The following is a 14,262-nucleotide window of genomic DNA, read 5'->3' as shown; positions in this document are numbered from 1 at the left end:
CCACTTTACCTAACACAACATACTAGTTAACAGAGTCAAAGAGAGCAGGCAGTAGTAGAGAGGGATAGAACACCTCTGGGTGCTCATAAGGGCAGACAAGCACCCAAAGGGAACAAGCTATTCCACTTTGAGCGCCACTAGCATCTAAGAACAAAATGGAAATTATATTTGTTTTTATATATGTACTGTTTTAGCAAGAAAATCTGACCAAGGAATAAAGAACACAAGGAATAAAGTACACAGAGGGTACTTGGGAAGGCTATTTTGAATAAGCCATTGAAACAGGTTTAGTTAAACCATATCAAAACTCAGTGTGGACAGACATGCAGCATTAACAAGGTATTAATTTAGTTTAGCCCAAGAGGGGTCAAGATTAAATACAGATTAGAGTAGCCCACAATCTATAACATAACTTAAAAATATGTCTTTAATTCACAGTTGTAGTTGTTTCAAGTGGATACAAGTGCTCTACAAACATCTAAGTCCCTCTTAGAGAACAATGTTATTTACCTCGCTGCCATTTTCAACACTTAAATTCACTTTTCTGTTTTGCACTCCTTATGGCTCACCCTTATTGCAAGATGACATCCAGATATATTCACAGATGCCACCAAAAATACATCCAGTCAGGGTATCCATGTGAAAATAAATGCAAAAGGCTAAAAATTGTGTTTTCAAGCGTCAAATGCCATTCATAAGAATCCACAATGAAACCTGGTATTTAATTCACCAGCAGAAATTAGAACAACTCTGAAGAGTGTTACTACTCTGAATCTGCTGGCTTTACACAGAAGAGATATTTGCAATTACTTGAAGACTGCTACATTTTAAACAAAAGGGAAAGAGGATAAATTGAGGAAAGACTTGGGAAGATTTGCGTGTCAAATGTTCAAGCCTTGTATTTCATAATGAAGTTCAACTTAAGTATCTCTGGAAAATTTAGGAAACAATTGAACAAAATACATTTTCTGGAACTATTTACACATACAAGAAGTTGTAATGCTTCCTGCATTGGAATAAAAATGGTTATGATTAGTTACAGAAAGCAATATAAATGATGCAACCAACCACTAAGCACTATATTATAAATGGAGACTTGCCAATAAGCCCCCACTTATTCTAACTGGCTGACAGCAGCCATAAATCCTTATTACCTGCAAAGCCGTATTTGGCATCCAAAAGGATGAAAATTGTTTTTCCTCCATGGACTTGCAATTATATGATTATTCTCTGACTGCTTCTACTCCCTGTACACTGTATGAAAAAGCTAAATTTACCCACACTTTGGTATTACGGTTAAAATATCTTGATTTAAAGAAGAGACTGTGAAATTTATTTTACAGTTTATACATAAATCCTTCAGGATGACCTTGCATTATTTCCATAAGTTTTTACCTCCAGAATATAGTTCCATCCCTTTTCATTGAAGACATCGTCTTGAAAGTGCTCCCTATACACTTCTTTGGCTTCCTTGATTTTCTCTTTGGTTACCACTTTACCTGTGGTTCCAGAAACAAATTAAAGATTAGGAAATAATAACAAATAGGTTCAGACACAGAAAAGTTACTTTGCCTCAAAAAAATAACAACACAGGAAACATGTCAAGTGCAGTAAATCAGCTATGCTCAAATCAAATTTAACTTATTACATAGATTAGGATGCTAAGGGAACTGTGGTCAGCAGGTGACTCAAGAAAAGTTTCAGCTTTCTATTTTATGATGGTTAATAACCTGTCAAGGGTTTTGTTTATCTGTGACTTTCCTGAAGGAGTGTGACAATTGTGCAACTCAGCACACAGAAGACACAACCTGACTAGCTCAGGTCTCAAGCTGCGCTGCTCCAGAAAGAATCCCTATAGAGAGGCCTTAAAAAATCAGATTAAACACTTCTGTGACACAAACAGACAGACTAACCACATTACTTGAATCATTGCTGCTGCTTTGTGACCAATCTTCTATTTGCAATGTTAGAGAACAATCCTCAGATTGCTACAGAAAAGATTATCAAGCGCTTTGATTTTAGTCTAATTCCAATATCTGGCAGAACTTGCAGAGAGATTTACGAATTCTGGTTCAAGATAAAAGACAAGTAAGCTATATGGCTAAAGTTGTCCTTCCCAAGCCTGGCAGAAGGCAATTTGCATTTGGGTCAGAACAGATGACATTCACACATAATTCAAAAAAGCAAGCGAAGTCTTAAATGCCACCATGGATTTTTCAGATGTTACTCTTAAAATTGTCAATATTGAAAACATGTTCACATGTAGCTGCCTTGTTCAGCAATCTGAGTGGCAACAAAAATTTAAGGGAAATTGATATTACTGCCTTACACACTAAATAAATCAGCAAATAGACTAAAATTCATGTTCAAAATGTGACGTGTACCTCTGCGTGGTTCTATGAAGTCTTGCTCCACTTCAATTCATTTCAATTTAACCCCCTGAAGTAGGGATACAAACATCTCTTTGTTTTTAGTAACCCATTGTCACAAAGAAACAGTAGAATGGTGCCTGAATTTAGAAGTCAGTACCTTTTAACAAGGGCGGTCATCTCATTTTCAGAATCACATAAATAATATCTTATGCCTGCCACTACCTGTACTGCACCAAAATAGTCTGGATTTGTTTAAAATTCTACAACTCCAGAAAGACTTCAGAAAAATTAAGGTATTTATTTTCAGGTAAAGTTTTACTTTTGAGTCAGTTACCTTTTAAGTATTTATTCAGAATGTATTGCAAGCCATAAAAAACGGTTTCTTCGTATTTCACTTTCCTTAATTTGGAATTTTCCGTCTTCTTTTCACGACATTCGAAGTAGGAATATACTTTGCTTGTGTTAGGTGGATATTGCTTGTAGTGTGTAACCTACGTTAAGAAAAACTTCAGTAAGTACTTGAAACAACACTGCAAAAAGAGGAATCAAAAGTCATTGGGCAATATTAGGGTTTGCAGCAGAGCTCTTTGTATGTTAAAGCTTACGGTAACTCCAACTCTTCTGGACTATTCCCTGTTTACACTCTACAGTCAGCAAGTCTTTGGGGGATTTCCCACTTCTTCAATTTTCAGTTCAGAGGTCTGTCTCCTTTATCTTATTTTGCTTCCATAACAGGCCTTTTTCCCCAGTAGCCTTCATGGCCAGCACTCAACCCTCTGCTTTGACTAACTGGGAAGGACACTGGCTGGGATTTTAGGATCAGCACTGGGCACTGACCTACCTACCCGGGCAGTTTTCACTCCACCATGCTTTGGTCAAGCCCAAGAGCTGTTTTCCACTACCAACGTGGAGGTCTCTGCTTGTAGTTGAAGTGCTGAAGGCTATAATCACACAATTCAGATGAAAGCCATCGAGACTCAAGAAGGCACTGACAATGGCACCTACCCAAGCGTCCCATTATCCACGGGCAGAGTGCATTTCTCAAGCTGAGATTATGTTAAAGCCAGCTTACAAACCTGTTACTGCTGGTAATACTGTTACGAGATCTGCTTGGGGTTTGTACCTCCCCTTTTGTACTTTTTTCCAATTTCTGACAAAGTTCTCATTTGGCATAGAGGAAGCACGAAAAGTTGCAGTCCGAAAGCGCATATCACATGGAAACTGGTCACATGAACATATCCAGGTAAACTGGATTCAGCCACACCAGCTTTTATTAACTACTGGTAATTAATAAATCTACCCATAAATTTACTTAGGGTAATGTGTTGTTTGAAACAGCTGTACTTTAAACATTAGCAACTTAAATCTGCAAAATTCTTATCTACTAGTATGTAAAAAGCAAACCCCATGCAAAACCTCTAATTCCATATTACACACACACAAAGTGATGTAACTTTGATATTGTAAATCTGAATGTTGAAATTACAGGATGCATAAAGCAGCTTAAGGCATACCCAGAGGTGAGGTATCAACATTTTTTCTAAAATTATTAAGAAAAGTCTGTGAACAAGTCTATGCACTCCGTAAGAGAAAACTGTTCCTACAGCCGAGTAAAGCAAAATCACACACAAGAACAAAACTTGAAAAAGGCATGAAATACATCTGGATTTTTCTGAAATGTCCACACTTATCATCTCAACTACGAGTTATACTTGCTGCTACTCCTTACTCCAAACCATCCTAAAGAGTGTCCTTTCCAACACCACACTGAATTGGAAAAAGGACAGTTTAACATTGTCCCGTCTTTTTAAAAAATGCACCTCTGACACTTTCAAAGTAAAACATTTGAAAGTTTCCCTTAACCTGTATTGATAAAATTGTCTATTAAAGAATTTAAAAAACAGTTTTTGAATCTCCAAAGGGAGAATGCCTACTGCTAATCACATCAAAATCAAAGCCAAAAACTGCCCGACAGATTTGGTTTCTATTAGGAAAAGCCTCACCCCACCAATTGTAACATGCCCGCTCCCAGTTCCAGGCAGAGCTCCCAACAAAGTGAATCCCAGTGCCAGCCCAGGCAGTTCTGCTCACCCCGTTACCACACGCACAAAACCACAACCACACAAAACCACACAACAATCCAAAAAACCTACTACAGAGCAGTCTAACAATACACTGTTTGTCACGTCTTGCTGACTAACCGGAGTATGGGCACCCACGCAATCCCCTTACGTGAAAAAATTTGTTCTTTTTTGTGAGCATGTAAGGGACAGGACTTTAAGCTGGGGCTTCTCATTTGATTATATCACTTGGGAACTCCAGTTAACTTGATTTTCATTCTTTATCCAATTTGCATGCTACAGCTTCATGATTTCAGAAGCACTCGACAGAGCGCGCCAGCTCCAAATGCACACAGCCAGCGTCCCCCAAACAATTCCCCAAACCAATACCCCAATTCTTTGAATATGATCTGGAACAAAAAGATGCAACGTTATTGTTTTATCCACAATGGTTCAAGCAAGGTAAAAAACAAACAAACAAACAAACCAAACCTATACCCACATGAGACTGCCAAATCAAGTCTCTTTAACGAAGTTTAATTATCCAAGTTACAAAGGCAGGTTGCTGAAGTTAGCACCTACATTATCATGAAAACTTGCATGACCCTCAGCTACCAGCTTAAAAAAAAACACAACACCTCTGGCTTTCGCTGTTCCAAGGCATCTCCTCCAGCTAAACATTTCTCTCTATCAATGGGTTACAGGCCCCAAACTCACTTAGGATGTGCAGTGCACACGGTGAGTTGGTGCCACCTTCCCCTGGTGCATTTCAATGCAGTTTTCCTCATGGACTTCCCATCCTAGCTGTGCTTTGAAGCACGATCCCAAAACAGTGCTCTGGCTGTAGACTGGAAGCTGAATGTTGAAACCCAGCTGGAAAGCCAACAGGCCAATTTATCCTTTAAGGAGCATGCCTGGGGAAACAGCTCCATCAAACTACCTTGCTGGCAGTTTCAACCTAAAAAAGATGCACTCAAGTTCCTCAAACAGTAAATCACAGGTTTAGATTTTTTTTTTCCTGACTTTGGATTAGATCTTAACCTGAAAGTGTATATCCACTAGCTTCCAGAAAAGTTATCTCTAAGGATGACAACCAAGATAAAAATTGCTTGTGAAAGTAGTGTCAGTTTATCAATTAAATTTCATCAAGTACTTGAAAGATGATTTATTTTCCAACAGTTATATGTGTAACATTTAATTCTATTCTTCACATACTAGAACCTGTTTGGACAGTGAAAAATACACATCCTTGGCAATTAGGATATTTCACATCTAAGCAAACTTCACCTTTGCAATCTTAAATATCTTGTGCTTTTCTTTGATGCTCTACAGAGCTATTGGTTTTAGCTACAAAAATCAAAAACCCCCACTGGGTGTCCGCAAGGATCTCACAGACTTCTCGGTACTTAAAGGCACAAGCACAGCATGAAAGGCCCAAATCTTCCCACCAGTGCTTACTCCGAGTGCGTGAGAAGTCATCCACAAGAGCCATTTCCCCTGTTCTCGACGGGTTCAGCAGGAGCTGCAGCTCTCTGGATCCATTCCCAACCCTCCATGTCCCTGCTGTGCTAAGTCACGGTGTCACCCTGCGCCTCCAGCACGCAGCCATCAGCCAGAGGGCAGTTGTCTGGACCCGGCTGTGCCCGCAAGCTACCAGGCAGGGCACAGAAGGTGCCTAGGAGGCACATCTGCTTAATAAGCATCACTGCAGATCTCACTGTTAGCAGGGATTTCTGGATGTCTGGGAGGTAGGAAATTAATAGCCATGCACCAGAGTGCTGGGCAGGCACTTGGATACGTAGTCAAATGTCTGGGGTAGAAAATAAATGAAATATGAGGAAGGATCAAGCCCAAGGGAACGGGAACACTCACGGAAGAGACAGAGCGCCCGTGGAAAACAAATCAAAACAAACTCTACAACCAACCACACGAACAGGACTACAACGCGCTTGCACAAGGAAAAGTACACTTTGAAAATTGCCAGAGCTGCCCTTGTTGTCAGATGTTTTGATTCTCTCTGTATTCTACTTAAGAGTAGAAAAAACAATCCATGACAACGGGTGGCATTTGAAATGTGTTTTATGTGACTTGCAGATTGAGACAGCATTGGTAAACCCATGCTTTCGGGTAGGGGATGACAGAAGCTGGACCTGTACAGACAGGCTCTTGATAAGCAGAAGTGACTAGAAACTCAACAGAAAACCCCTCTTCTACAGAAACTAACAGAAGCAAAACCAAAGTCCCAGTAGGGGATTAAGAGACCCCTTACAAAAAAACCATCACCACCACCACCAACAAAAAAAACCAGAACTCCAAAATATCTTCTAATGCCTTTTGATACTTAGTTCAAGACTGTGGTTTAGGTTTTGTCCACTCCAAGTCTGACAACCAGCCATCTACAACAAGGTTATGTACTAGGACCGCACCTATCCTCCAGTTGTGATTGCTCCTTATTAAATTTAATCCAAGCAAAGGTGCATGCTGGGCAAGGAACACCTCTGTGAGGACTTCATCTGTGTAGCTAAATCTAGTCAGCCATCTGAGAAGAACATAAAGCACAAATCAGATTTGGGTCAGGCATCCGAGGAAACACTCCAAGAAAACACCCAATATTAAAAGTCACATTTTAAGAGAAATGAATTAACAGGTACTCATAACAAAACAGGGAGAACTGAGGCAAAGGGCTGTATTATTTTTTTTTTGTAGGCTAGATGATAAACCCTTTGGAGTAACAGCCTGCGTTTATAAGCCTTGATGTACAAGAGTTTGCAGTGAAACTACTTTAAAAAGGTTGTTTAAGTCTATACACATCAAGCATTTGAGAACAGGAGGGGAACCAGGTCTGACGTAAGTACAGGAGTCAGGTGTGGCCAAATTCTCCAGCAGTGGTTTATCCCTGGCGTTCAACACGTTGATACCACAAACCATCAGAAAGATGCCTCTGAGCCCCGTCTGCAGCAAAGAAAACAAAACACAGAGATCTACCAGCAGGGTCTGGCCTGTACTGTAACTCCACAAGCGATAAGATAACGCCAGCTCAGCTACGAAGGTACTTGAATTTTCTGGGGTTAGTTGAAAATTATTGCAAAGTAGGTATGGAACAGCCCAGCTACTGAAACCAAGGCAGAAACACAGAATCGCGGGGAAACAAGGGAGAATCAGGGAGAAAATAAGTCTGAAGGAATGTGGAATGAAGGAAGTTGGTAGATAGGCTATTCAACTGGGTCACTTCAGGGTCTGCAGAAAGTTATTAAGGCACAAATTATGGCTTGCTCACTTCTGCAAGCCTCGTTCATACAACAAAATGGGCTATATCCATGTCAGTATAGGTAAGAATTGTTCTAAGTGACAAAAAGAAGAGCCAAAGTTGCAGGATGAGGTGTCAGAATGGCTCGTTGAACTAACTAGTGCTGGCAGAGATGTGTTTGGGGGATCCTCGCCCCCACATACAACCCGCTGAATGAGGTGACTTTACTGCAGGGGGGCTTCAGGCATTTCTGCTGGAGAGACTTTGAAGAAGCACCTGTAAGAGCCGGAGTGCTGGTATTACCAGGTGAAAACCTCGTGTAGGGAGAGGGAGGCGGTGATTGAAAGGGTACTTCACCTAACCCTCCATCGGGTTCAACCCATGGAGGGGTTCAAAGCAAAGCTTGCCCATAACCTCCATGGAAAACACAGCTGACAACGGAGGAAGTGAACCAGTAATTGGGAACAAAGGAAATGCTTTATCAAATATACCTCACTGGGTAACTAACTAACTAACATAACTAACAGCAGTTATTGCTGACCCTCTTTGGGAAGAAAAAAACCTGCGACGAGCAATCAGATGCAACAAGGATGCTTTTGCTGCTTCCAAAGCAGTCACATAAGGAACACGTACCACAAATAAAAGTAGAAATGAAAACCAAACCCAGAGTTGGTGTGGTTAAACAATAAACTTATCTGAACACAAAAGGCAACCACAGGAGAATCAACCTTTAAGAAGTTAACAAAAAAAAGGCATCCAACAATGGTAGATTAAGTGCAAGGTGCTTGCAGAAAAGCATAAAAACAAAAACAAAAAACCTAATAGTCAAGTACAATCTTCTTATTTTGATCATATATGAACTTCGAATTACCATAAGAAAATGGCCTCAGAGAGACCCCAGATGACTTTAAGTGGCACAAGCATAGCAAACACAGATTAGGGAAGTGTTTAAGTGAGAATATTGGGGCTCTTATAGATGAGAAGGAGAAACTAATTCAGGTTATGACCGAGACTGAAAGCTGATATTCTACCAATCTGAATGTCTCTGTATTCTAGTTCATCCATCATCTCTTACTTACAGGTTAAAAAATAAGAGGATGAGAGGTGAGCAAGAAATAGTTAACAGATCAGCCAGTACTATGGAAAGAAAGGTGAACACATGCACATAACCAAACTTCTGAGGAAGCTGCTCATAACAGCAAGAGATGCTCAAAGTGACCACATTCACATTCATCTGAAAAACAAGGTCAAGTGTAAGCACTGTAACTAAATGTATTCTAAAATGCTCAAAAAAAAATGTTTAAAAAAGGTAACACTTTACAACAGATTTCTTTACCTCCCCAAATTCCAGTGTTTTGCATCCAAGATTATCATAACAAAGATGACAAAACACCTTATGTTTTCTGTTCACACATGTTTAAGTAGTCCTCTGTAGTATTTCACATACTGCTACAAGTTTCCTGATCCTTAAATGTAAAGGAGACACATTTAACTTTTTGAAAACGAAAGCTGCAGTGACTCAGTGAAGGTGTACTTCCCGTTCATTTAAAAACTGTCTGGATCCTGTCCCGTTGCAGTGTTCCCTCGGAGCAATGACGACCTGGGGGCTGGGACACCACCACATGGCTGTCAAAATTTGGAAGATAACAGCCCCTGACAGAGCAAAGGTTGCTTCCTACAAGGAATGCCAGCCCAGAAGGTTCCGTTATCTTCCACTGGCAAAATTACAGGAGGCAACAAAACACATTTGCACCCCTACCAGAAGATTTTAATTAGAATCATAGCTTATCCCGAGTTGGAAGGGACCCACAAGCATCATTGAGTCCAACTCCTATCAATTAAAATAAATATATATCCACATATATGTGCCCCAAAGAAGAATAATATGCCACCATTGAGTACTAATCAAACCCAATAAGCTCAAGGCTACTCATGACTCTTCCTCGCATACCTACAGCCTTCTAAATAAAGCACGTGCCGCCTGCTGGAGCCTGAGAATAAACACACACTGGTGTGAAATGCTTCACAAGTGCTCTTCTGCATCCATGCCGAGTGTAAGAAGTCACTCGCAACGACAAATAATTAAGATTCAACATGGAAGATGTATGGAGTTAAGCAAAAATCTTTAAGCTGCCTCGGAGCATCCCGAAAGAGAAACAGATCTCATTTACAGTCCCGATAGCAAGTCGCTCCTCCTATGGAGTAATTGCATCACAGCTTGTTAGAGCTATCAGCTTAATTACAAACCATCCCAAGCAGCAGCCAGGCAGCCCACTGGTAGAAACAACAGAAGCTATCACTGCTTTAGCAAACGAGGCTCGTGCCTCCCTCCAACAGCCCTTCCCCTCGCTCCTCACACTCTCCAGGCTGGGCTCACAGCTCTGCCAAGCTGCCCCCAGGACAGTCTCTGATAGGGATTCCCTGGAAGATTTGTTGCCTGTGCACAAACAAACAAACGTGGGATGAACAGAGCGCTGGGAATCAAAGAGAAAGGAGAGAGAGGCAGCATGTCAGCAGCACCGAATGGATGAGGAGCTGAAGGACACGGGACTTTTCTCTGGGAAGCACCATGAGGGAGCAAACCTGCCAGAGAGGGGCATGAGAAAGGCACCACAGGGAGGAATGTTACGGCCCGGATGGGAGGAAGGGCAACGTTAGGACACATTAACCCCTGATAAGAAGGAAAAAAGAAAAAAAAAAAGAAGAAAAACCAGAGTGAGGAACTTCCTGGTATAGACAGAACGAGACAGCATGCAGTTTGCTTGCATGAGGAGCTGTCAACTTCAAGGAGTGAAGTTGCTGATGGCCCCTCCTCCAGCTCTCAAACTAGCAACAAGGATCCTGACTTCACGTGCTGGCTTTTGTCAGCAACATCGGGTCACCAGCAAAAAGCTTCACAGCTAGAAGTATCATCACTGCATCAGGCATTAACACAAAGCAGTTCCCCAAATAACTCTGCATGGGTCATCTTCTTCAAAGTCTTGTGGTCCGAAGAATTAAAAAATGTGTTTTACCTACATTTTTAGTTGTTTAGCAAGACACATACACACCATACCAGATGCCCACGCCCAGACCTGGAGGGGATGGCATTGAATACCCAGCACACGGGGAGTTATACTCCTGGGGGACTTGGAGAAGCTTAAGAATATGCAACAAAGTACTGAGGGAGGGAAAAAATCATCAGATATAAAAACATTTATATTGTTATTGGGGCTAGAGATAAGCTAGGCAATCTGAAACCTTATCTCAAAATCATGGAGCACTTGCACAGATCCATAAGCCCTGATTCACAGAGGAATCTGAGTACTGGGTTCAGGGCGGAGGAAGTCTGAAATTCACCTGCTGGGAATAAACTCCTATCCAGGAAAACGGAGCACATGAGAATTAAGTACGATACTGAAACTGGGTGTTTGATAATTGTCTGTGACTTGAGATGAAATGTCCTGTGACACACACCCAGACAGGAAAGCGGTTTGGGAGGGAGGAGGCCGGATCAGCTGTCAGTGGAAAAATCTTTGCCTACCAAATTACTTTGCTTTACGGTACTTGTTCCTGGGTTTTGATAGGCACTTAAACCAGTCACCAATTTTCTCGCCATCCCAAATTTTCTATTGTAGCAACACAGAAGTGGGACAGCGGAGCCAGCACTGTCCTGCCTCAAACTAATGAGTTGTGACAGATACGAGCCGGGGACACCACAACTTGTTACTCATGGACAGCTGCCTGAGCTAGGGCCGTGCTGGTTGGGACACTGCACATTTTGTCCCCGAGCTGTTTATTTTCACGTGGCTTTCGCCACCACCATTAGCTCGTACGGATCTGTGTCAGGATCACCAAGCAAACTTCCCAGCACAGCTACGTGTTCTGCCTCACGGTGTGATTGTTGTGTGCTGCGCACAAACAGATGCTGCGATTGCGGATAGAGCAGAAATATTGAAAAAAAGAAGAAAAACACAACATCAACTCTCAATTTTGTTCTAATTGCTAATCAGAGCACTTGGTAACTCCTGTAAGAAGTCTGATGTTGTAGACTACCAGCTATTTTAGCACGATTGTTGTTGAAAGTGCTTCCACTAAGTGTGCTTCATTGATTAGGAAATGACAGTATCACCCAGGGAGAAGGTAAGTGATGCTCGCTCCTGTTACCTAACAAGATAAAAGAAGCTACTTGTAAAAGCATTGTTCAACGATATTGGAGCTTTTAAGACTTGGAACAAAGTACATGGGAAGATAAACAATTTGAATGGCCCTAACAAAGCAAAGCAGGCAACTCCACCTGCTTCTGATACAATACAAAACGCTCCTAATCGCCACAGACAACTTCATCCAAATTAAATTTGAACTAGAAAAAAACTCAGCCCTTTACTTGACTCCTTTAGGATTTCTACAACTTGGGGGCTGTTACCAAATCAGCAAATGAGACTGAAGTAAATGCCGTCTGTCATCCCAGTTCTCCTCCCTAGCACTAATCCCTGACCAGATGCAGTGAATTTAAGGGAAGCAGGGGCACGTTAGAATTAAAATAGATGCTGTTTAAACCCATGCCCACAGTACTGGGTGTTATTTGTCCCAAACATGGAAGAGAAGCGGCTCTCCCACATTTGAACCAAGGTTAACAGTGAACACTGAGCGTGGACCTTAAAGAGCAGCGGTGCCAGGTTAAGCCCTGAATGAAAGCAGCTCCACAAGCCCTCGAGGAGATGCTCTGAGATCTTATCAGCATCCTGCAGGCTCCAGCTCACCTTCCTGTGAACAGGGGGGCCTGAATTGTAGAAACGTGCACCCCCGTGAGCGGATAAACCTTTTAGGGACCGTAATAAAGTAAGCAGTGGTACTGGGGCTGCGCTTAGCGCCCCAAACACCTCTCTGAATTGCAAGTCAGCTCCTGAAGGGAAAATAAAGTTAGCTTTTTCTAGGTGATGAGGCAGCGTGTGTAGCACCGGGCTCGGCATCCCGCAGGCCTGGTGCTCAGGGGCTGCGGGGTCAGCTCCGGGCAGCCCCGGGGCCGGGCCGCACTCCCCTCCTGCCGCGCTGACGGCGTTTTGGGCTGAAAAACGACGGGATTGGGGAGCGGGGAAGGAGCTGCCCGGCGGGCCGGGTGCCGGTGCCGCAGGGCACGCCCGGCTCCCCGCCGGATACGAAACCTCCCGCAGCCGCCGCGCTTTCGTTTCTCCCCGCCGCGGCCCACACGTGCTCGGGGCACCGGCCCCGGCGCCGAACCCGCCCCCCCCGCCCCGTGAGGGGCTCCCGGCCCCGCTAACGGCCACCGAGGGGGGGGGGGAGGGGGGCAACGCTTCCAACGGTCCCAACGGTTCCCCCCCCGCTCGGTGCCGCCCCCCCCGGCTCCCCACGCACCTTGTAGGAGTCGGTGGCCAGCAGGATGTTGAACTCGGCCCCCGCCGCCGCGCACTCCATGGCGCCGGGGCCCCGGCAGCGGCGCGGGAGCGAGCACGGGGCGAGGCGCGGGCACGGGCACGGCGCGGGCACGGGCACGGCGCGGACTGGGGCTGCGCCGCCGCGGGAGGGGGGCGGGCCCCGCCAGCGCTGTGTGGGCGGGGCCTGGGCGCGGCGCTCCCCGCGCGCTGATTGGCCGCCGCCGCGCGGCGGGGGGAGGGCGGCTCGCTATTGGGCGAGGGGAAGAGGAGGGAGGGGCGGTGGTGACGCGAGGGCGCCGCGCGATGGCTGGGGGAGGGGCTGGTGACGTCAGCGAGCGGCCCTGTGCGCGCACTCTCATGGGTCGGAGGCGGGGGCGCGCTGCGGGGTGGGGGGAGCGGGGGGGGCTTCGCTTTGCTCCTGCCCCAATTCCTGCAGGGCTCTCCCGGCAGGGGGGGCTGGAGGTGGAAGGCGAGCTGCCCCCCTGCCTCTGAGCGTCCCGCACGGCCACATTTCCCGGCAGAGACGGGGAGACCCTCGTTCCCGTTCGGAAAACAGCCACCCTAATTAACAACGCATTAATTGCATCGCTCCCTTAAATTGCAGAAAGTCAGACCCACGCTACAGGGCTCCTTTTTTCGTAAAACCCTGACGTTTCCAGGCTGCAGAGCGCTGGTGGCGGATCCCCCAGCCCTCAGTACCACGATTAATGATGTGCTCAGACGGCGTTTTTAATTGTCAGCATCTCCCCGCTCCTCCTGCTGGCTCCTTGCGCCTCACGGCGTGCCAGAGCCCGAGGAATGGTTTAATTTAGCTCCTGTAAGCTCATCCGAAGCTGTATCTGCACTGAAATATTGTAAAGTCAGGGCATTAATGGGAAATGGCATTGTGCTGAACGGAGCTGCGTTAAATCACGCGTTGCTGGTTAAGGGAACGTATTTGACATCTGGGAAAAAATTAAATGCTGCTGCGGCAGTGGGAGAGGTGGTCCTCGGGACCTCAAAGCCTGATGTCCGCGCTGTATTTGCCACGTTATCCCTGAACCCAACTTCGGGCTGATCACCCGGCTCACTGAAACAAGGATTTGTAGTTTACGTGGGGTGTAACTTCTCGTTTCAGATGGCACCCCATAAGGAAATGTTGTCCTTCAGTTTAAATGCAGGTTCAGCTAAATCTGTTCTGATACCGTTTAGCCTACCGACAGAGCCGG

At 44.5% G+C, this 14,262-nt stretch overlaps 1 protein-coding gene across 1 annotated transcript in view; it reads right to left on the bottom strand.

The window, feature by feature from the left end:
- Positions 1-13,193, bottom strand: part of NAMPT (nicotinamide phosphoribosyltransferase) — a 30,272-nt gene extending 17,079 nt beyond the window's left edge. Inside the window, exons 1-3 of the mRNA XM_084284140.1 lie at positions 13,035-13,193; positions 2,707-2,863; positions 1,396-1,499 (exon numbers count right to left, since the gene is read on the bottom strand). Coding sequence (XP_084140266.1) covers positions 1,396-1,499; positions 2,707-2,863; positions 13,035-13,094 — 321 coding nt within the window. The 5' untranslated portion in view covers positions 13,095-13,193. The remainder of the gene's footprint in view (positions 1-1,395; positions 1,500-2,706; positions 2,864-13,034) is intronic.
- Between the last annotated feature and the right edge of the window lie 1,069 nt (positions 13,194-14,262).

The sequence above is a fragment of the Netta rufina genome, assembly GCF_964035555.1.
Source record: "Netta rufina genome assembly, chromosome: 1".
Classification (NCBI taxonomy): domain Eukaryota; kingdom Metazoa; phylum Chordata; class Aves; order Anseriformes; family Anatidae; genus Netta; species Netta rufina.
This window is presented reverse-complemented; position numbering and strand designations above follow the sequence as displayed.